This window comes from Serinus canaria, chromosome 1A (genome assembly GCF_022539315.1).
Source record: "Serinus canaria isolate serCan28SL12 chromosome 1A, serCan2020, whole genome shotgun sequence".
NCBI classification, from domain to species: Eukaryota; Metazoa; Chordata; class Aves; order Passeriformes; family Fringillidae; genus Serinus; species Serinus canaria.
The window spans coordinates 52,881,029-52,902,985 of record NC_066314.1 but is presented as its reverse complement, the minus strand read 5'-3'; the positions used below and the strand labels follow the sequence as shown (position 1 = coordinate 52,902,985).

General features: G+C 40.4%; 2 protein-coding genes across 3 annotated transcripts in view; one reads left to right on the top strand and one right to left on the bottom strand.

The window, feature by feature from the left end:
• The window catches only part of ALDH1L2 (aldehyde dehydrogenase 1 family member L2), a 31,756-nt gene extending 18,492 nt beyond the window's left edge, over positions 1–13,264 (bottom strand). The window contains exons 1-5 of the mRNA XM_009086406.4: positions 13,120–13,264; positions 7,326–7,467; positions 5,279–5,513; positions 2,134–2,299; positions 1,213–1,314 (exon numbers count right to left, since the gene is read on the bottom strand). Of these exons, the coding sequence (XP_009084654.3) occupies positions 1,213–1,314; positions 2,134–2,299; positions 5,279–5,513; positions 7,326–7,467; positions 13,120–13,248 (774 nt within the window). The 5' untranslated portion in view covers positions 13,249–13,264. The remainder of the gene's footprint in view (positions 1–1,212; positions 1,315–2,133; positions 2,300–5,278; positions 5,514–7,325; positions 7,468–13,119) is intronic.
• Positions 13,265–21,719: 8,455 nt separating this feature from the next.
• The window catches only part of WASHC4 (WASH complex subunit 4), a 39,229-nt gene continuing 38,991 nt past the window's right edge, over positions 21,720–21,957 (top strand). For both annotated transcript variants that reach the window (XM_050986066.1, XM_018909799.3), the window contains exon 1: positions 21,720–21,865. In XM_050986066.1, the coding sequence (XP_050842023.1) occupies positions 21,805–21,865 (61 nt within the window). In that variant the 5' untranslated portion in view covers positions 21,720–21,804. The remainder of the gene's footprint in view (positions 21,866–21,957) is intronic.

Sequence of the window (21,957 nt, the reverse complement as noted above, 5' to 3'; positions counted from 1 at the left end):
ACATGGATCAGAGCTGCTTCTAGGGTTTTTCCCTTTAAGGATACTTTGTCCAGTTCCAAAGAGAGCACAGTCCCTCTCCTTTTGGGACACTTGTCCCCCCCAAATTTCACCCCCTGGGGCCGAGGGGTCTCTTGAACAGAGATCATCTTCTTCTTCCTCTTCTTCGAAGACGGAGGGCACCACCACCACCCTCCTCACCCATCGTCTCTGTTCACACACTTTCACATCACCGCACTCTCCTGGCTCTGAGCCATCGCCTCCCCCTAGAAGGCAGTCTCTGTGTCACAGGAACACCAGTGGTTCTGCTGTGGCTACACAAGAAAAGTCCAGCCAAAGGCCACTCCATCATCTCCTCCCACCTAGGATTCTTCTCAACATCTCTCAGTCTGATCAACTTCACGAGGAATCAGCATTTGCAAGGTTCCCATCTTCCTCAGAAGGGTTAAAAGTCTCAGGCTCTGCCAGTTTGCTCCATGAACTCCCATGCCTGGCTGCCCTGCCGGGCACCCCCCCCTTCTCCTTCACACCGGCCACGCTATCACAGGTGCCGGCTCTCTCTCTCTCCCACTCTCCAGGGGGGGGGAAATGGGGAATAGCTGCCCGAAGCCTTGCAATGTTCCCCTCCACCCGTGGGCCCAGGCCTGGCCTACCTCTCTCCGGCCACATGGCTCCCCTCCCCCCCGCCCAGCTCATTGCTGGGCAGGGGGGTCTGCTCAGTCCCAAAGCGGAACTCAAAGAGAAAGCTCCCCTGGGAGTTCACAGCTTTTAACCCCCTGTGTTCTCAGAGGCGTATCCATGCCCTCAGTGGACAAACGAGGTACCAATATTAAAATCTGAACACCGATTGGCTTGACCACACCATCACAAAAACTTCATTTCCTCTCAAACCACGACAGAGAGTGATCTTGATTCTATGTTGTATTCAAAAGGATGGTGGCTTACTAAGAATCCACTGAAATTGCAGCTGCCTCTTAGCTGCCTGTACATGATACTGAATAGGACACCAAGTTTCTAAATACATGAAACTGCTGAAAGGAAAATGGAACTTAACCTAGGGCTCCGTTACATGCATCCTAAGAGGTATTCCAGGAAAAAGAGGTGAGGAAACAACTCAGTTAAAATTCACATTAACTTCATATTGCTGCTACTGTAATCTGAATTAATAACTTTTCTAGCACTATGCATAAAAAAACCAGTGTTACTTCACACTACCTCTGCATTTTCCTTTTTCTGGATCCCTTCATATGTTGCCCCTTCTTTAGGCTGAGGTATACGAGGGGCCTTACCATCAGCAATTAGATGTACAGCTTCCACCTACATGAAAAAATAGAAGATTTAATGTTAGTTTGGTTCACCTTTCTTCTTCAGTCATACTTCAGAATGACAGCAAAAGACTTTCTGCCACAAGGTGAATTGGTTTGGGTTTTTTAAACCTAGTATTTCCAAACTCTAAGGGACCAGTGCTGCCCTGAACAAACACGTGTGTTTCCTTGAGTCTCTTTGACAAAAGAAATAGCCTCCAGAATTTCATGGGAGTATCCAGTCACCAAACTTAGAGCAGCTGTCTAAATTCTCCAGAACAAAAATGTGGCTCAGTATGACTGCATCAAACTTTTTCCTTTTTCTCTCTGCAAAAAGTTATTTTTCTGCATTTAAATGAAGGGAGAAAAAACAATCTCTAAGGAGCAATGCTGAATATTTTTTGTGCTTTTTCTTTTCTTCATTAAAAAAAAAAATACAAAAAATGACAAGCATAGAAAACCCAAAGCCAATCCAGCAGAACTCTGAGCCTCAAACACCATACTGCCATTTTTTTCTTAAAAATCTCACACCTAATTTTTTTGTTGCTGCTGAGCCTTTAAAAGATTTTGTCTTGTATGGGAAGAGCCACATTCCAAACAAATTCAACTTCATGCCATCTGTGGAAACAGAATATGCTCTGCCTGCTGTCAGCAACAAATATTCTGAGGTAACATCCTCAGCTGTTGGGCAGCCACACAGCTCCAGTGAAGTCTAGGATTTGGCTGAGAATCACAACCTCTGTCTTTCCAAATGCATACATCTTGTCTGTATTTCCTTTACTTTCAACCCCCTTTCCTCTTAAAAAGCTGGTATTAGTACAGGTAAACATACCATAGCCTTTACTCCTTCTGGGAAGAGAAAACGGTTATACAGGTCATCCACAGTATCATTTTGGCCAACATCACATTCTCGCTGTAGAAGTATTGGTCCAGTGTCCAAACCATCATCAGCCCAAAAAATAGTAAATCCTGCTTTCTTATCTCCTTGAATTAAAGTCCTGGGTATAAAAAAATACTTACAGTAAATACAGAAAAATAAAGTAGTTAGGAATATCAACTCACATGTTACATTCATGTTTACATTCATTTTCTTTAGGAAGATAGAAAAGAAAATCCTAACAGTCTTTGCTATATTTTCACTGCTCACTTCAGAGCCAGGAACCCAAAGATTTGACACTGTTGACGTGTGATTTCCACAAAGTAACATAGGAAATGCTGCAAGTGAACCCAGGCTGTCCCACATAGTTCACTGTGATAATTATTTTTAAAGTATTATTAATGGTAAGACACTCAGAGCAAAAGGTGTGCAACAGCTATGACAGAATTTGAAAGATGGAAGCATCTAACAAAATATTGTCTTAATAATTTATGATTGTAATTAGCTAAGCCTCATGGCTCATCTGTAGGTCAACAAGGAAAGTACATACCACACAGCTGAAACGGAATTAAACTCAGAGTAGAAAATTATAAATATTCAACTGTTTAAGGAAAAGTTATTAGTGGAATTAAGGCTTTCCAGCCAGATTCTCAGCTGCTGTGCATGAACATAGTAATGCCTACATTAGACTTGTACTGATTTACCTCAGCTCAGAATCTACATCTGCATACAAAGGGCGTTTCAGCCACCTAAAATTTTGCAGCTCTCCTTTGGCAAGTGCCTCAGAATGATGGAACTCCCTAAAGTGTGTGTAAGGGAGCAGTCAGAAATGGTGAGAAAAATATTTCCTGCATGTTTTCAGCCATTTGTATGCATGCAAACTTCAATGCTATTTTAAGTAATACATATCTCATGTAAGTATTCCCTCAGCAGCCCATGTTGTAACAGGATTGTCTGAGATCTGGCTTATACACAAGAAAACTCATTATTAATTATAAGCACTGAAAGCTGCATTAATAAAATGAGTGAAGTACACTGAAGTAATATCGGATGAACAAGGGACGAACTCCAAAGACAACGGGGGAAGTTGGCAGGTATACAGAAGTGAAAGCTTATGGAAGTTTGGCCAGTCCTTATCAGATCTTTCACATATTTAGCTGCATTTCTTATGGTTTTTATTATGTAAAAATTCCAAAAGAGCACTAGTGAGAAATTTATGTCCTCAGCATGGAAAAGAAGGTTTTATAAGTAAATGTCTCTGATGCTGGATAGGTGACAAGGTAAGAACAACCATGTGCCCCGTCTGTCCACCAGCTCCTGCCACAAAGGGCTGCTCATAACAGAGTGGCAGAAGCTGGAAGAGTCTTCCATGACTCAGCTAGTATATGTCCTTCCCAATGACCTCTTTTCCAGTCTGAAGACTCCATCATTTGTCTCCAGTCATGTGAAAGCTGTCCTATACCCTTGACGTCTTTCTTAGCCTTTTCTGAATTTAGCTAGTTCATGTTCCAGCTGAGATGCAGGCAGTGTTTAAGATGACAGAATCACAGAATATTTTGAGTTGGAAGGGGCCCACAAGGACCACTGAGTCCAACTCTTGAATTAATGGATCCTTCCATGGTGAGTAACAACAATCCTTTTCTGAGTAACAACAATTAACTTTAACACTGCTTATAAATAGTCAGGTAGGTTTCCCCCTTGTGTGCATTGTGTAATGTTTCTTAACCTTGAATTTGAGCTCTCATTTTCTTACTCTCCCATTTGCTATCACATTTACTCATTTGCATAGAAAGAGTATTCCTTATTACAGATTTAAATCAGAGTCATTGATCTAAAGTTTCCTGGCTTTCACTCTCAGCCTTTTTAAAACTGGTATTAGTTTTAAAAAGGGAATAGCTTTTGCTATTTCCAAGTCACCTGCATCAACATAGCCTTAAGAAACAGAAATGTTGCAGGTCATCTCAAATCTGCGTTTGCTGAAGTCCTGTGGTACTGACAAAGAGTTTCTTATTCCTTCATCAGTTCATGAAAATGTCTTCAGCTTTCAGTTCAGCTCAAGATAATTGTTTTGATAATTGTTTTGATAATTTGTCTTTGTGTTATTCCACACAAAGAAGGACTGTAGGTTAAGCTGCTCCATCCTGAATACCAATACAGATTTCCTACTGTGGTATTCTCTTTAATAAAATACCTTTGTTAAATACCACACCTCTATCACTTATATACCTCCCAGCTTTAACATATTTGGAGGAATTGTTGGTATTATATTTTGTGCCTTAAAAAGCTGGCTCTTTAGTTCTTTTTTGGATTGTCTCACTCTCATTTTCTGCTGAATTTATGCTATTTTACTTTACACACTTGGACACAACTGACATTTTTTGAAGTCTTTACCTCTCTAATAGTCTCCTCAACACCTCTAAGTATTTCAGCGTTGTACTTTTTCCAGAAAGGATTAAAATTAAACAAAACTAAGTATACTTTTGCTTTGAATCCACAACACTGTGGATTCAGATAATCACCATGCTGACTGTAAGATTATTTTAAAATTGTTTCCCCATATTTAAATAATTTCTTACTGAATTTAGACACTGTGATAATGCCATTTCTGTCGTCACAAGAGTACCAGATTTGAGTCCATTGAGGCCAGTTTTGCAGTGTAGCTCTTTTAGGGTGATGATTTGAGCCTACCTTGTGAGATAAGGTTTTTTTCTTGTGGGTTCTCTCTTCTCCCTTCCACTCTGTGAAATCTTAGGATTGGTATCAGACATTCCTGTGACAGTTATTGAGTGTTTGTGGGGATGAGCCACTAGGGCAGTGTCCTACTTATGGAAACTCCAGATTGTTGATTCATGCATGTGAGTAAAATATATGAATGTACAGCTCACACCACTGATCCTCCCAGAGTAGCAACTGAGCTCACATTGGAAATAATAATGAATCCCAGGTATGAAGGGCAGGTCATGTACCAAATAGTCAGCTGTTCCAAAGAAGGTCCTTCAGAGCATTTGCAAGTCAGGAGAACTGCAGCATTTACAAGAGTAACAGGTGTAGACCAGCACCCTAATGTGACAAACACGTGGTTTTGATGCACAGAACTCACCAGTTTATTGCAGAAGCTCCTCGGTGGCGTGGTAGGATGGATGGATGGTAAATAATAGAGCCATGTTTTGGGCAGTCAATAACATCCATGGGGATAAACTGTGTACAGAATGGAAGGACATTTAACTCTGCTCCAACTGATTTGTAGGCCGCAACTACTTCCTGGATAGGCTTGCCTTTAGCTCTCCATTTGGGGAACTTAAAAACAGGTGTGCCATCCTTCTCCGCTGCCAGTGCTGAGGGGCAAGAAGAGTTTTATTTTTTTTTCATTTTGTCTTAAAAATTCAAGTCAGAGACATATTACATGACAACTGAAGCAAGTCATCAAGTATGTGACCACAGAGTGCTCTTCTGTATGTTGTTTAAAAACCTTTGTTCTTGGATGTATTTTATTAATTCTGTCTTTGATTATCTTTCCTACATCTTATGTCAATCTCAACTTTCTGTTCACTCTTATGACTTGGCTGGGAAGTACCAATGAAAGCAAGAAAAGACAGGTATTTGTACTTTACTTTCTCTTTTTTGTTTGTGAAATTGGATCTTGAGCTTGACCTGAAGCATCTTTAGCCTGTTGATTTAAATCTTAGGTAAATTCTTATTTAAATATTATTCCATGCAAGTTAGTGTGTACTGAAGATTCTTTTAGAAAACAAAGACTGTAGCTGTCTGAGGGCACAGAAAGCTTCAGGAAACACTTGAGAACTTGAGACTTAAGCTTTTGAGTCATCTGGAAAAAAAAAGAAGTTAAGTCATCTAGCAATTTAATTTGATTTTCTTCCCCCAGCCAGGAAAGATTGGACTAAATTATACTGTGGTTTTAGTTAAAAATAAAGACATGATTGAAAGACTGGAAGATTTACTTAGTTGCATTTGTTAGTGTATCAACTGTACAAGAATAATTTATATAATGTAAACAAGTTATGCTATATTGTACATAAACTTTTTATATTATGTAATCCAACCAGACACAGATAGTCAATTTTTCATTTTCTAAGTTAATAGTTGCCTTCTCTAATTCTTCCAAAGTGTGATTAAATTTTTTAATGAGGTAGAGTTGAGAATTACATGCTAGTTTGCGGACACCACAGCACCAGTAAGCAAAATTTATGTTTGATTCTTCCCTCATGAGAGTTCTGTAAAAACATGTCAGGACCATACTAAAAAAACCCACCCAAAACAAAAACCAGCACAACACAAAACAAAACAAAACTACCAAAAAAGCCCCCAACCAAAACCAAGAGAGAATTAAAACAGCTCATGGAATGCAGTTTTGATTTCAGATAAAGGCACATTCCATTCTGGCACTTTTATCTGCTAATCATATTTACTTGCTATCTTTGAACTTGTGTCACAGAAACAAAAACCAAAGAAAAGCAACAATTCAGATGGTTCCAAATTAGCTTCTTTGCCATGCTGGTTCTAAGTACAATTCTGAGTAAGCAAAACTTCTTTCTTTATTAAGCCCAGAAAATCCTGATACACCTCGACAATGGAAAAAGGGAGAGCAAAGCCTCCTCCAACCTTTTGAATGTGTTTTCCATAGTCCAGATGGAAGAGAAATAGGCTTTGCAGGTACACTGCCACACACAAGCTTGTCAAAAAGGGCAGAAAGCCAGGAGTAAACAATCTTGGCTCAGTGCCTTGAGTGTCCCAGCCAGCACAGAGAAGCAGATGACAGACATTTGCTCTTGAATATAGGCTCAGCAGCTATTTGCTGTAAGATACAGATCTAATTCAGAATGATTACCTCTAGGGTGTACATTTAAATAAGATATCCAGATTAATTTCGGTTTTCCAATACTTTAATATAGAGCCCTCCATGTTTAGAAACTACTTTGAAAGTTGCTTGTCTAAAGTACTGACAAATGGACAAGGTTAAACTGGTTCTGGGACTGGTGTTTGTTAAAGGATAGGTCTTGTACTGGATTTAGTGGATCAAAGGCAATATATGCAAGTCATTCCTATATAGATATAACCTTCTAAAGAAAGGAAAGAAAATTTGTTATGTACACCTGTAATTTTTACATTTGGATTCAGGTTACACTTACCCAAAGGATCAGCTTGTCCATTCTTGTCAGGCACAGTGAATACACCCACAACCTTATGTCCCTCTTTTCTCAACTTGTTGTAAACTTCTTGTCCAAAAACACTTTGACCTATGAGAGCTAGCTTTAGCTTATGTTGATAAGCCTGGTAAAAAGAATTAAAACAAAACATGTTGTAGGATGCAAAGAAAATACATTGTTGCTTACATTTCTGTCTTGTTCTTTCTTTGTCAATTTTCAGTTTGATTTAAAATGGAATAGTTTTTCTAACCTAATCACCTTTGAAAGAATAATAATTAATTTTTTGAGATTAATGACAGGTAGCATACAATTTAGAAAGAGCATACTTCATGTGAAAGTATCATCTGGTACTGTCACTGACGTTTATATGGCTTTTTTACAATTTTCATTAGACAGACCACCTACTGCTTCTTATGAGAGGCTCCATGACCTTATCCATAGTAAGAAATGAAAATACATTTTTTGAAACATACATAAAACGCTTTTAGTAGGCATAATTTATGTGGCTGGAACATGCTCTATAAATCCCTGTAATTAGAGGTATATTATTTGCGGTTAACATGTATAGGCTAAAGAAGACAAACTTGCACTGTTCCTGCCAAGTTAAAGGTGATGATCATCCATTTGATACTCCTACAAGCAAAAAAAGGTGCTAAAGGTGAGGTTCCCTGGCTGGACTTCCACTGCCTGCTGCATTTGGATCCCAGTACACTGGACATGTGATTTAAGCTTCTTCAGACAGAGAAGGTGCAAGTAACCACCTCCACTTTTTTTTTTTTTTAATTTATGATAGTTATATTTATGATAATTTATGGAAGTTATGATAGAATCACAACACTATGATGATATCAGAATATCAGATATGTCTATGTTTTTCAAGTGATTGCTTCCTCAGAAAACTGATTTTTCTTTCTGAGTCCTTTTAGATTTATGTGGCAGTTGTGCTCCTCTCCCACCCTACCTCCAGTCCCTCACCTCCAACAACACCTCCTTTATCCCAGAACTGGTACTGCTGTAGCTGCATTAGGGTACTGAAGTGAGCAGGCACCAACATGAAAAACACAGCTTATTTGTAATTGGATCTCTTCACTTGTCTAATTTATAGCATGGCCATGAGTCCTAACATAGGGCAGGGGAGCAGGAATGAGCATGGAAACATGGAAGAAGGGTGGAAGTGTCTCTATATGCATGTCTTTGCATTTTTAGTCAGCTTTTGGAAAATGAAAACTGGAAACCTCTGAAAAACAAATGAACTATCACACCTGGTTAAATCGGAAAGGTCCATACAGAATAAACAGAAAACTTACCTTCCTCAAAGCTGAATCTGGAACAAACTGTTCCTAGACTCAAACCATACAGATCCCTCCTGTTAGGAGGCCTGAACGAAAGGTAGGAAATAAATCCACACACTCCCCACCTTTGTTCTTAACTTCATTTTTCACAACTGGACTTTGACTTTCATTTCTTCCTTATGACCATTCAGAGGAATCAAAGCACTCTATGAATGTCTTAACCACTGACATTTGTTTTCCTTGTAAGTTGGCACCTGTATGTTTATCTCCTCCCTCTTCTTCCCTTTCTTAGGGTGCTGGGACATGAGGATACTTTGACTGAGTGGGTTATTGATTAGATAACAAACGGTCTGCTGCCCATCAGATCATATGACAAAGAGAAATGTCCTGAAAAATAGGTTACTCAAAATCACAATCCACTGAAATTCATTTCACAGCTGACACATCGTGGATGTATTTTACTGGTTTCAGGTATTTCTCTTGTGCAGCTGGCTTTAGAAAAGGGAGTTATGAATTGGTAGGTTCCATTGCAGGAATATTGAATTTTGGGGTTTTTTTAATATAAAAAAATAGGAAATAATTATTTGTACTGGAGACAATATTTTCCCTGAGAATGAAACTGCATAGTAAAACTGTCCTGTATTGCAGCATTACTCAGCACTTGTGCCACTGCAGCAGAAACAAGCAGTAAGATGCAGAGATGGACATAACTCAGGCCCTTGCAAAATCAGACTGTTATAACTGGCTGGCAAAAAAATGTCTGTGACATTGCTGATAATAATATTACTAACCAACACTGCTGGCAGCTATACCTCAAATAGTCCACTATTTCATTCTTAACGAAGATAAGAACTTTTTCAGAATTACAATTTATCCTTGCAATCCTTATCCAGCAAGGCCAAACTGATGCAGGTGGTGCTCATTATCAATGCTTTATGATGGATGCCTTTACAGCAGAAATGTTGCTGCACGCACTAAAAAAAAAAAAAAAATTAGATTTTCCAAGTATTTTAACTATAGCCAGGCAAATTGGAGAAAGATTAACCTGCTGGATCACTGAACATGTTCAGCATGGTATGAAATCCTTTGATTTCTGTATTGTGCTAACTAGTGCCCAACTAGTATATTGAATAAATGTTAAAAATAGTCAGATAAGAATTACTAATTCTACTTCTGCCCCTTTGTCAACATTTCTCAGTAAGAACAGGACTGGAAGGGATCTTCTTAGCTAATGAATCTTCTCTTCTCCCATCACAAAAAATCATGTCATATAATTGTTTCTGTAAATCTACCCTAAATCCTTTCCAAAGCACTCTTAAAGTATTCACTTCTGTACTCTGCAGCTTTTCTGATACTTTGACAATCTTCTTGTAATTTTTAGTCCAAATTTATCACCACTTAAAGAGTTACTTTTTCACAAAGAGTTTATTCACAAAGCGCTAATAACATATGGACCCTCTATTCCAACACTTTCTCTTCATGTTGCCCTGTGAATAAATCTGATTCTCATATTACATGGAATGGCATAGCAGTTCCGGTACCAAATCATGAGTTGCTGTAAATCAACATACTTTCAGTAAAGCTACACATTTAATTTGTGTTAGATGTGGAATTGAATCAACAAATGGTGAGAAGCAAAGAGAGAATGTAGTCCCCAAATGAATAACAAATTAAAAAAACCCACCAAATGCAAACTGAAACTGACAAGACTGAGAAAATTGCAGTGTGGGAAATTCTGTAGTGCACAAAAACATTATTCTAGCAGTAAATCAGCCTTGATGCCTCACACTTGCTGAAGGTAACTCAAATTGACTGGTTTCAAGATGGATCTGGTAACTGTGCCCAGTGATTCTTGAGTTGTCTCTCCACTGAATGGTATCCACAAATCAGCCATGAACAGGATTTCTACCAAGTTAAAAAAAAAAAAAAAGAAAAATATCTGTGTGGAAGGGCTTGCATGCTCAGACCACATGTTCAGTCCTTTGTTTTTTGTTTTATTTGAAAAATTACAGTGGAACAACTGCATGAGATGTTATAGCCATTCATATCTTCCTTTGCAAACTCTCCTTAAGCATTTTTACCTAAGATGAGTAAGACATGTGGAAGTGGGAAAATTTTGTAGAAGAATTTAATGTGGACATAACACTCAATTAAAACAGAAAGTTCTATAAGACAACACAGAGAAGAAAAAGAGTTTGGTGTTTTCTGTCTTACAGAAATGGCACATTTTGGCCAGAGTGCCATTGCTAGCATTCATCATGAAACTTTAGAAATTCTGTTGAAGAACACCAAAACAATCTTGGTTTTGAATAATGTGCTAGATAGATACTTCATCATTATCACTAACATACACAGAGATTGAACTTTTTATTATATTTCAGAGTGATCTTAAGAGATTATACTAGACTCCTTTTGCAGTTGGCTGGCTGACTATGAGCATGTAGTGTGCATGAACCATGCCTGTGAAAGTTAGTGGTCATGTAGCATCAGAGTGGATCTTTTGCTGCACTTTTGTAAGTTTACCCAATTCCTAGTTATAGTAAATAATGCAGTTCAGGTGGCTTAGGGAGATCTGGCCCTTCTTTTATGACTAATCATGGAATAATATAGTCATTATGACAGTGCTGCCAGAATACAAGATTTTAGGAAATCGGTTTTCACTCTACTGTAATTCTGCTGTTTTCACTGTCTGAACTTTCAATTTCTTCTTTAACTTTATTTTTTGTTTATAGCATAACACAGATTAAAAGTGATTATGTTTCCTTGACTCAAGTACTCATGATTTGAATGAAGACAGTAACATGAAGGTAGAAGCATAAAATCGGAGAAGTGTTTCTACAAGCAGTCTTATCTTGAATGCTCAACGTGTCTCAAAGTTCACATCTGCTTCACCACCTCAATACAAAAGCACAGATTTAAATTTGACATCTGTATTTAAAAATTCTGTCCATATGATCTCTTGATACCATACTGGAATATATTTTAAAATAGTTCATTAAAAGTTATACAGTATTTTAATATTTGATTCCATCCTGGTTCTCTTTTTCTTCCAAAACACTTAAACAGAAATAAAACTAACAAATAGAATTAAGTACTGCATAGATGACAGCCTGACAAATACTGGTAACTATCTTGCCAAGTTCTAGTTCCTAGAAATAGGAGATAAATCCAACATCTACATTTTCTTCTCTAAGAAGAGTCTAAACTTACAAAATCTCTTCAGAGGAGAATTTTTTTTTAAATAAAAATAATTTTCTGTTATTGCCTCTTTTGTATGTGCATCTAAACTTCAATTGGTTATCCCTTCTAATTAAATTTCCTGAAAATTAAGATTTACTAACTGCTACTCTGGGTACAAACCTTATAATCAAAAAGATTACAATATTTTACTTAGTTTGCATAAGAATTATAAGAATTCAGTAAAGCTAAAAAAACCCTGAATGTTACATCTTTTAAAAATTATTACAGAGAGATGCTTCTTTTGAAAAGCAGTACTGCAACTTTATTTCTACTGAGATCCCCCTACATGTGCTGAATTCCAGTGCCTGCAAATAGAAGCCTATAGTAGAACCCCACCCCATCTACATACACATCCAGGGCAATGTGTTCCCACCGTTTATTCATTCTCTTTTTTTTGGCACTGCCGGTTGCATTTCTAAAAGGCTTGTGTTAAATCTCCTAATTCTAACGCCTTCCATGCAGATACCTTTGGAGGATTGCTATCCTCAAACAAAACTGAGCAACCAAACACAAAACAATGAACAATCTCTAGGGAAGAAAGAACTCCCCCAAGCCTCATTCAACTTGCCAGACATACACATCTGGACAATTTGGACTGGACATGGCTTTCAGGCAGATGTTCCTTGCAGGAGTCCTGCAGTCTATATGTGTAACCAGACATAAAGAAAACGGCTTGAAACAAATGCTCAGAGCTGTAAAAGACTAAACCAGATGCAGAGGAATTTAGGCCACCAACTGCAACCCTGAGCAGCCCACTATGCCAGAGTTATGAACAGGCAAACGAAACAGGCCAGAGCCGCGGGCTTCACTTTGCCGCTGGGAACGAGCATTGTCCCTTTTAAATGAGAAGACAGCCTCAGATTCTCGCAGGGCAAATCCAGCCTGAGGGAGGATCACATTGTTCTTGACAGACGATTACGGGGCACTATCACAGCATCGCTGGTGCCTGTTCCCCGCAGCTTCCAGGCACATTCCTGCAAGATGCAGCGCCCAGATGATGGCTGCGATCCCGCTCGCCGAACAGGGCAAGATGCAGCCTTTGCACCCACACCGAGACCTTACCCTACGTGCCTCTACGCGCTTTGCTAAATCCTCGGCAGAGACGATAGGCATCACATCCTGGAAAACACCCGCTCCTGCTATCCCCCTCCTTGCGGTTGCCCCCCAGCCGGTTCGCTCGCGGGTTCGGCACGGCACAGCATGGCAGGATCCAGGTTTGCGGCGGCCTGCCCCGCGCTACTCACCGCAGCCGTGGTGCAGATGGTCCGCAGCAGCCGGGGTGCTGTCCGCAGCATCTTGCGTCCGTTCGGCCAACACGGAGCCGTCTGATGCAACCCGCGCCGATGCCGCTGGCGCCGGGCCAGCGCCTGCATCCGCGGCGGCGCAACCCCGCCCGGGCCCGCGGCCACCGGGGGGAGCGGAGCCGCCCCGCACCTGCCGCGCCCGCCGCCCCCTCGGCGCCGGGGAGGGGCGGGGGTAGAGAGATGGGACCTCAGAGGGGAGGGGAGGGGAGGGGAGGGGGAGGGGAGGGGAGGGGAGGGGGAGGGGAGGGGAGGGGAGGGGAGGGGAGGGGGGAGGGGAGGGGAGGGGAGGGGAGGGGAGGGGAGGGGAGGGGAGGGGAGCGCCGCTGCTCCCCGATCCCAGTGTGGCGGCCGAGCCCTCCCCCTGATGCCTTCGGGCAGCAGGGCAGGGACCTGTGGGGTGGCGTCACAGAATCGTTAGGTTTGGAAGGGTCCTCTGGAGATCATCCAGTCCAGCCCCCCTGCCAAGGCAGGGTCACCTAGAGCAGGTCACACAGGAACGCGTCCAGATGAGCTTTGAATATGTCAATGGGGAGAGACTCTCTGGGCAGCCTGTTCGAGTGCTCTGCCACCCTCAATGTACAGTTCTTCCTCACGTTGAGGTGAAACTTCTCGTGTTTTAGTTTATGGCCATGGCTCCTCGTTGCTAGGCACCACTGAAAAGAGTCCGGCACCACCCTATAAGCGCCCTCTTTGAGGTATTCGTAGGCTTTAATGAGATCCCCTCTCACTCTTCTCTAGATTGAAACAGACCCAGCTCCCACAGCTCTTGCTCCAGACCCTTCATCATCTTTGTGGCTCTCCAGTGCACCCTCTCCAGTCACTCCTTGTCTTTCGTGTAGTCATGGCCACCAAGGCCACCCAGGAGCCATTTTTGGATCTGAGATGCTTGCAGTGTCCTCAGCAGTGCTCCAGCCATTTACAGCTTGAGGGGACAGAACCCCTCACCTTCACCTTTGCCCTCTCTACCAAGGCTGTTGGCAAGGCATTCCCTTTGACTCTGCTGTGGCAGTAAAAGATCATGTGGATAACTAGCATTAAGTTTTAGTTTATTTCATGCTAGTAATGGGGTTAAAAAACATTAATGACTTATTGGAAATCCATTTCACCCCCTTTGCCAAGTATTATTAAAGCAGCTCACTCTACTTAGCCATTTCTTAAAAATCTTGCTCTTCTATTACTAAAAATGTTTCAATTTCAATATTATTTGGAAGCTACAACAAATCTGCTGGTCAGAGGTATGGAGAAGACCTTGAAAACAAAAATTCAAGGTGCTAAAAAGACCAGAAAGGAAGTGAAAATTACCACAAAAACGACAGGAATAGCAAAAGCAAGAGAAGACAGCATGGCAATAATTCATCATTGCAAATTAGGTCAGGTTTAAACCCCAGCAACACAAAGAACATTGGTGTGTAATAATACATGATGTTCCTGTCAGGAGAACAAGGAAGAAAAAAATGGAAAAATATTTCTTATAGCCAAGTTATGACTATGTCAGAGAGGTCATAGGCAATGATTAAGAAAAGTAATGGCCTGCAGTCACCTTGCAGACAGTTAAAAATAGAGTAGACATGCAAATGTCCACATCTCAGTGAGATATCATATCTCTTTTTTACGCTTTCCTACAAAAGAACTGCAGCAGCTATCAGTAGGCTTTTACTCCCAGGCTCCCAACATCTTCCTCAGGATATTTCAAAAGCTGCAAAGTACTTTAAGGACAAGAACTGCTGCAGTCCTGCTGTTCCATCCCTGTTCAGGGGGCACAGGAAGGAGAGGTGCTGCAAGAGGTAAATAGTGCCAGTCCCCAAGGAATTTGGATTGGCACAACACAATCCCCCCACAGAGTAAAGTTACACAAGGGCTTGCATTATGACCCTCATACCATTATTCATTCCCTGATTTAGTCCTGTGTAGCACAATTATATCCTGTCCTTTATTCAAGGCTCTTGGTGGTCCCATAAGTGTAGGTGGCACTGAGTGGAATAAACTGAAATGAAAATAAAAACCTTTACATTAATATAAACCACCACACTTCTGTTTTGCAAAGAAAGTTCCACAAAGAAAAATCACTAGTCAGTTCCTATAATTTCTTTTCTGTGGGGTGAAAAAGCTACAGGAGTACTTGTCTGCTTCAGTAAAAATTCTTCTCATGATGGTATCATGTGGAGTGTGTGTTGATTTATTAGATCATGGAATAATCAGCCAAGGGAGTTAGTGACTTTTTTTGCTCTGAAGTATTAAAAGCTAAACAAGTAAAATTCATCAAAAAGTTCTATTAACAAAGTGGGACAATATGTTTATACAAGAAGTTCCTTCTCTAGTATCTGTGGTACTGTGGGTTTAAAAAGAATGATGTACAGTAATTCCAGATTTCATTAAGAAAGCTAAAAGATTTTGCTTTGCGGCTTATTCTTAAAATATTGTTATTGCCTACTTTCATGGGTATGCAGCTACATATCTTCCAATGATCTCACAGAAAATCTACAAAATTTCATTGCTACATTTCTTTAAAATATTCCTTCTTTGAATTGTACAATAAAACAATTAAACCTCATAATTTTGTTGGACTAAAATGCATCATTTAACTACTGCAGGAGCTGTTGTTCTGAAATGTCTGTTGTTAATATCTTGTTTTCTTTTTTGAATTGGCAGTTTCTTTCAGAAAGATTAACTGCCCAGTTTGATAGGTCATGTAGCAACACAAGGATTTTACAGGTTTATGTGCAGCTCAGTTTCAGCTGAGCAAACCCACAAACAAGAAGTATTGACAGTCCTCGCTAAAGGAATGATAACACTACCTCTCACAGTAGGAGAAATGAATGTGTGGGTAGTATTCCCATGACTTGATGGAAGCTGCACAAATTCCATACAATAAATAGGGTGCTATCAACTCCTATTGTAACAGCTGGCATCAAAATGGTCCTATAATGCAAAATTTGGAACTAGATTAAAGCATTGTTGGAGTTCATGGAACTTCACATCTTGGTTCATGATCCAAAATCCTCTCCAACTTGAACAGTACACTTGGTATTTAACCACTGACATACAAGCTTATGGCAAAATGTCTGGTTTTCCTGGGTAAGCAATTTGTAATAACCTGTAGCTCTATTCCCTGTACACACACAACATAGACAGTTCAACAATGCAAGTGCAAAGCACCAAAGTTTACTTAGCTGGCACACCTTCATCTCCAAACACAATTCTTAACCTAGTGACAAAATAATAGACCTCCATTTACTTCACAGACAACTGAAATGTTATGTAATGAAAGGGAAAAATCACAAGAGGAGGTGACTGTTGTCACCATATAAGAAGAGCTGTATAAAGAAGAGCTGGGAGGGAAGAGGTGGGATTTAGTTTAGATTTCATAGCAATAAGAAAGGCAGGGACATGAATGGTCGTGAAGGTGTGCTATAACACAGACAAAGATGGTATCTTCATAAATCAGCTTCACATTATTACCATGAATTCATAAAAATGAGTTTTAATAACCACTTAATTAATTGCCGGTGTAGAATTTCAAGTGCAAATACTTACAATCAAGATTTTTGGTATCCATAAAATTATTAGGCTGACCTCTTTGAGATAGGTCTAGTATGATCTAGGAAATGCCAACATCAGTGTTAAATTTTGCAACACGGTGCGTTCCTCTGGGCTTTATGTTGTTGGAAACAGTGACACAAAGCATTACCCATTAATTTTTGTACCCCAGTCAGAGAAGTACCTTGCAAATTATTAATTTCTTGTTCATTTGGGGAAAAGTATCCTAGCACCAGTGCTTACTTTGTTTGGAGCACATTTTATACATTAAGCTTCATTTTCTGATTTTTTTGCCTTTCAGTTCTGATCTCTTTTCATAAAGCCAATGTTTAGCTTTGGGAAAAAAACCTGCAATTACCCATAGTAAGCTTTTCAGCATGGGATTTTTCCTTTGTGTCAGCAAATTTTCAGGAGGTGTATGTCAGCAAACAGCAAAAACTGATAGGGCGGGTATGTTCATCAAGGCTACTCAGGAGTTAAACGTGCTTGTACAATACCAAAAATGTGCAAAATATGTTTGCATGTGCAGAAATGTACAGAACAAATATAAGACCTAATGTAGCTGAATATTTTAAATCCTTGTTGATTTCTGTGAAGCAGAAGCTACTCAGTGTCTTTGAAGACATCATCAAGACTTGGCAAGATCATTAGGAAAGACTGTTGCACACAGCGTGCACATACTGAAGTGCTTGGGAAACTGCTTGGAATCTTCCAGGATTTGCTTTGTTTTGAAAATCATGCCCTGGGACTCAGTAATCAAATAAATTAGTTCTGTATACGCTTTTTGTTGTTGGAAATCTGCCCTGATGGAGATTTTCATGATGATTAAAGATTTGGTCATAGTTCAGACTCAAATTCCTCAGGAGCACTTTAGAGTTTACCCAGTTTTAAAGACTGAGTGATTAAAAAAAAAATAAAATAAGGCTTTGTATGGTTGTTGATTGTTGATTAATGGCTAAGTATGTTAATTGCATTACAAGTTTCAAACAAAATTTTACACAATAAAAAACATTTCATGGTTTTCCACTTGCTGAAGCAAAATTTTATGGGAAAATTACCTTGTCTGTTATCTCTGCAACATTTATATTTAAAACTTGTATTTTTTTTCCCCAGAGGGTCCTAATTAGACATTAACCATTTAAAACCTTACACTTGACATCTGATTGTTCCAGACTAACCAAAAGGAGGTATATATTTGATGAGACAAGGAGATTATTTCAACAATGCAACAAGTGGCAAGAACTATCATGTGCAGATGCCTTACTCACATGGATAAATGTAAGTCTCTCAGATTGCATACAATAGATTAGGAACTACAGCTGCAAAAGTTTTTGCTATCTTACTGGAGTGGAGCTGCAAAGAGAGGTCTCAGACAGCGAATCCATTCTGGGAATTCTGCCACAAAAACTTAGAGCAAGATCTTTCTTTTATATAAAATGTTCAGAGCTAAACATCAAATATTCCACAGACAAAGAACATAGAGAATAGTTTGGTTTCTGGAGATACAGCAAGTCAAATTCTTTCTCCTGTAAGTAATTACAATTCTAGTAATTAGTGACTGTTAATGACTGTCAGTCTTGGTGGCGCTTTGCCTGTATACATGAGAAGCAATATCTGCTCTGGGTGCTTTCCTGCCGCCCCCACTTTTTTTTTTTTTTTTTTTTTTTTTTAAAAAAAAGGTTTCTGTTTGGATGGTTAAAATATCTGATGGATGGTTTCAAATATCAGAAAAATGATGTTTAAAATACCAGGCAACTGAATTGTCCATTTTAATATGATATTTCCAACTGGGATTATTTAAAGGAAAAAGGGTTTTTAATACCTCATGGAATCAGGCTTCTGTTGATATATGAATCCATAGTAACCTAACCACTTCATAAATGAAACAGTCATAGTACCATATTAATTCTACTATATTTTGGACTTTATTCTCTCATCCACTTTTTCTGGTACTCAAGTGTAACAAGTAATTTCAGCTGGAAGATATTTGTGGTCACATTTTTCTCAGTCCCTGTGAAAGTTCATTATAAAATTTCATTTCATGACCATTTTGGCCTGACCAAAAGAAATGATTGTTTTATTGATTATGACTGTGTTCAGTAATGGTCAGCTTAGAAACTACTGTCTATCAAACAAAGTCTAAAAAATTTTCTTACTACTCTATTTCCTAAAGATTCTAACAGATATTAGAGCAATCTTAGGAATTCCTTTGAGTTTGTACCACATCATAGCCTCCTGGTACAATGGAAGCTGTGTCACTCAGCTTTCAGAATTCTGTTTATAAAATGTCAGTAATTTCACGTGAGTGAACAGCATAAAGCCATTCACTGATAAGACAGCCCAGAAAACTTATCAATCAAATCCAAGCCAGTCTCACTGCCAGTGAGCTTCAAGACAAAGTCTAAATCAGATTTTCAGATAAAACAGAAATTCTAGCAGAATTTCCAAATTACCTAAATAATTTCAGTGTGAGCAACAAAACACTGTCACCTAGGGAGCCAAAGGAAAAGACAATTATCGGTCATTTAAATAAACCAACCATGAATGGCAGCATAAATTTAACTGGTGTACTTAACTGAGTATAATTGTGATTTTTTTTTTCAGTTACAGAGACTCCTGCTCAGTTTTTTTTAAAAATCCATTTTATTTAATTGCATTTTCTTTTGAAATAGTTTTCTTTTTCCATATTTAAAATAAGGGCTACACCACTTAGGCTGTGAGGATCACAGTGTGCCCTTTGGTTCTGGGTGGTCCATGGCCACTGCACAGACCACCCAGCTGGATTAGCTTGCATCCAGTTTTGACGATCTCACAACTTTGCAATAAGCAACCCTGCAATATTTACTTCAAAAATTCAGTTTAGGTGTGGGAAGTGAGGGCCCTACCAAGTGCCAGTTCTGCAGGTTTTTCCCTTGTACCATCCTGCAGAATTGAAGCACACCTTTATCAGGCCTTTTGCTCTCTGTCCCAGAAAAAGGTGTTATAAATGAGAAGCTTGATGAGGCCAATATTCAAGCAACAATCAATTTATTAATTAATATGGTAAAGTATGAGCAATACAGCGCTGGGTACAGTGGGGGAAGTTTCCCTCCAACTGCACGCCAATAGTTGGGGCTTACAGGTATTTATAGGGGAACCCCTAAGCTTTCTCAGCAGTTTCTATTCCCAATTTTTATGTCACAATTCTATACACTATTGTGATTTAGTTTTTCTCAGGATGTATCCCAGAAAAGGAGTATCCCAGGTGGTGGTGGTTCGGTTTCTGAAAGAAGGAAGAAGTCTCCCAGATGGTGAGGTCCAATCTCCAGATGTGGGTCCAATTTTTAATTGCAAGGACTATAAATCTCATAACAGTGATGTCCAGCTTCCATTGGTCAAAACTATTAATCATTGAGTTGATGTTCATCTTTCTTTCTCAAGCTGCTTTTCACTGTTTTGTTAAGGCGTGAGATAAGCATGTTTCCTTTTTATATATTCTACTGCTATAGTTTCAAAGATCCTTACTACAAGCAATATTCTAAAATTATACTTCAAAAGGTTATTATTGCAAAACTCTTTAAGGCTTAACTGCAAGAAGAAAGTTCCTGTCAAACAGCAACATCCTTAAAGATTTAATTCAAATGCTCCTAAATCAACTTAAGACTTATAAAGGTTAATTGCGAACACAGGATAGGTTCAAAGGCCTTCTTCCATGCTTTACTTTCCTCAATTATTATTAGAAGATGTCTTTATAACTGTCCCATTGCTTGTTTCCACACATATCACAATCACAAATACACACGTTGCCTGTATGCACCTGACACGAAACACAGCTTTGTATTTCACAACATCTTCATTTTGCATAAGAGCCAATGAGTGGAGAAGATGTATTGACATATTACATCATGATTATTTGACAACATGCTCCAAATCAGAGTTCTCTCCAGTAAAAAGAACCCAACAAAACAACGTATTCCAAACATTGTTTATTTCATTTCACACAAAGCTGAATTTGACTTCTTCTTTCCCAGGGTGGCCTTTTAGAATGCACTTTAAGTAAGAAACACTCATCAATAAACATGATCAGTCAACCTACCAGATCTTTAATCCCTAGAAACTCTAAAAATCAATAGATTCCAAAGGATGGCTTCCTTTGGAGCAACCAGAAAGTAGGCGCTATTTTCAGAATTGTTGCACTAAAAAGTTAGCTTTTATGGATGGTCCTGCACTTACTGATACATCTCTCATCCGGGTGGCTATTTTTGTTGCTCCTTCCCCACTGACACTGGTGATATTGCTTTTGAAAGCCATTTCCTTTTCTGCTGATGCTACAGATTCCGCTGAGCTAATGAAATTGCTGTGGTCGCTGCTAATGGCCCTGAACAGTTACTTCTCTTCCTTTCCCAAGTATTTATATTTTTATTCGGATTTTACACCCCCTAGAGTACTGGGAAAAAAGAAAAAACGTGGCACGTGGATAAGTACCTCACGGCCCTTGTGAGGCCGTGTGACACAAACGACAGGGGGATGATTAGCGGGAACTTTGCAACTCTCCCTGAGCTCCAGACCGTCCCAGAGCAGGGAAAATTCCTCGCACCGATTCCTTCCTCCAGCACCAGAAAGGGGAAGCGCTGGGGCGGCTGCGGGTCTGTCACGCTTTAGGCTGCAGAGCTTTCCCTCGTGCCAGCAGCCTGGCAGCGCTGCGAAGTCGGTGTCACAGGGACTGGGCTAGGGGGCCGAGCCTCAGCCGAAAAGCAGGAAAGCTCCCAAAGCCCCGCTGCCTCCGAGGCCAGCCCTGCCTCACCCAGCACGACCGGCTCAAGCTGCCGGGGGTCGGAAGAAAGGGGGGAGCGAACTCCCCGGCCCACCGCGGGCATCGGGGTAGCGCTCTCTTTCTCAGCCGCGGCAGCGTTGCCCGAGGGGCGCGGCGGGCGAACGGAGGGAAGCAGGGAGCGGCGGCGGAGCGGCGCCAGCGCTGTCCCGCCTCCTTCCGCGGAGCATAGGCTCCCCTCCGCCTCCATTTCCCGGCGTGCGGCGCGGGCGCGGGGCAGGAAGTCCCGTGCGCCTGAGTCAGGGGCGGTCGGGCGGCCGCTGCCGGGATCGGCGGCGATGGCGTTGGAGACCCTGTCCCCGGACCGGGAATTCGACCGCCTCGACGACGGCTCGCAGAGTGAGCGCCCGCGGAGGGCGGGCCGGGCGGGGCCGAGCCAGCGGGGTGCGGCGGGAGCCGCCTCGGAGCCACCTCGGAGCGGGGGGAGGCGC